General features: G+C 33.9%; 1 protein-coding gene across 2 annotated transcripts in view; it reads left to right on the top strand.

Moving 5' to 3' along the window:
- Positions 1 to 221: 221 nt before the first annotated feature.
- LOC105119463 (glutathione gamma-glutamylcysteinyltransferase 3-like) overlaps positions 222 to 1,785 on the top strand; it is a 4,679-nt gene continuing 3,115 nt past the window's right edge. For both annotated transcript variants that reach the window (XM_011017604.1, XM_011017605.1), the window contains exons 1-5: positions 222 to 384; positions 484 to 640; positions 732 to 970; positions 1,077 to 1,240; positions 1,699 to 1,750. In XM_011017604.1, coding sequence (XP_011015906.1) covers positions 310 to 384; positions 484 to 640; positions 732 to 970; positions 1,077 to 1,240; positions 1,699 to 1,750 — 687 coding nt within the window. In that variant the 5' untranslated portion in view covers positions 222 to 309. The remainder of the gene's footprint in view (positions 385 to 483; positions 641 to 731; positions 971 to 1,076; positions 1,241 to 1,698; positions 1,751 to 1,785) is intronic.

The raw sequence follows: 1,785 nt of genomic DNA on the forward strand, positions 1-1,785 counted from the left end.
TTAAATTATTTTTAATATTAATACATCAAAATAATCTAAAATATTAAAAAAATATTAATTTAAATTAAAAAATAATTTTTAATTTTTTTTTAAATCTATTTTCAAACGCAATGTAAGTAAGACACACGGGTTAGTGTTGGCGTCCGTCTTCCACTCCAGCAAGTGATGAAAGGTAAAAAACAATGTATAATGGTCAAACATTCGGTAGTGCGCGTTTCTTTAATTTGATTATTAAATGCAAACCTAAATATTTATAATTCAGAGAGAAGATAAAAAAATTCCCATACAAGAAAGAGGAAAGAAAAAAAAATGGCAGTGGCAGGTTTCTACAGGAGAGCGCTTCCGTCTCCTCCTGCAATCGAGTTCGCTTCTCCACAAGGCAAGGTAAATCTTCCTTGATCCTTTTTTTCTCTCTAAGTTTCTGTATTTTCTTGTTTGATTTGTTTTGTGGGTAAGTGTATCATTCTTCATGGAATGCTTCAGCAACTGTTCACTGAGGCACTTGAAGGAGGGACCATGAATTCGTTTTTCAAATTAATATCTTACTATCAAACCCAGTCAGAGCCTGCCTACTGTGGACTTGCCAGCCTTGCCATGGTCTTAAATGCCCTAGCAATAGACCCTGGAAGAACATGGAAAGGTAATAAATAGCATATGAATAAATCCGCTTCCAAATTGATCAAAATTGCATCTTGGTAATTTTTTTTTTGAACTTTGATATGATTAATCAGGCCCATGGAGATGGTTTGATGATTCAATGCTTGATTGCTGTGAACCCTTGGTTAAGATCAAAGAAAAAGGCATTACATTTGGGAAAGTTGCTTGCTTGGCTCATTGCAATGCAGCTAAAGTTGAAACTTTTAGGACAAATGAAATCACAGTTGATGGTTTTAGGAGATTTGTGGTTTCTTGTAATTCTTCAGAGGGTTGTTATATCATTTCATCGTACCACAGAGGGGCTTTTAAACAGGTGTGATAATAACATCTTTTTTAATAAGTAAAATCTTGGGGTTGGTTTTTTCATCATTTTTTGAAAAAAAAAAAAACAGGATTGATTTGTTATTGTTTGATTGCAGACTGGAAGTGGTCATTTCTCCCCAATTGGAGGCTATCATGCTGGAAAGGATATGGTTCTTATCTTGGATGTTGCCAGATTCAAATACCCACCTCACTGGGTTCCTCTTGAACTTCTTTGGGAGGCTATGAATGCTATCGATGAAGCAACAGGACATCCTAGGGGGTATATTTCTTACTATTCCATAATTTTATAGGGTCATCCATAATACTATCTATTCTATAGCCTATAGATTGGGTTGTATATTTCTCTCTCTGTCTATACTTTTGACTTAGTATGTGTTTTATAATTCCCTGAGATCAGATTATATGTGATTGTATTTTCCAGTGCTGAGTACCAGGACGTGCTCTTATTTTTTTCTCGCCTATATGTACTTCTCACTTGTACATTATAACCAGAAGAAAGGTGATTGGAAAAAGAATTTTGCTATATTATATCTTCATTTGCAGATTTGATTTTCCACTGTTAAATTCTAAACTAGATTCTTAATGACATTGTTTGTTCAAGATAACTTGTCATCTTTGCATTTGAGTGACTTTTGCTAGTTACATAGAAACCTTGAGATTACAGTGGTCAGTGAGCTAAACCTGATTTTGCCATTTTGTTGTGGTTTTACTTTTCAGGTTCATGATACTTTCAAGGCTTGACAAAGCATCATCTATTCTTTATACCTTGGTACTTTTTTTTTTTTTTCTGGTACTATTTTTTTT

Source organism: Populus euphratica, unplaced genomic scaffold (genome assembly GCF_000495115.2).
Source record: "Populus euphratica unplaced genomic scaffold, PopEup_1.0 scaffold2992.1, whole genome shotgun sequence".
Taxonomy (NCBI): domain Eukaryota; kingdom Viridiplantae; phylum Streptophyta; class Magnoliopsida; order Malpighiales; family Salicaceae; genus Populus; species Populus euphratica.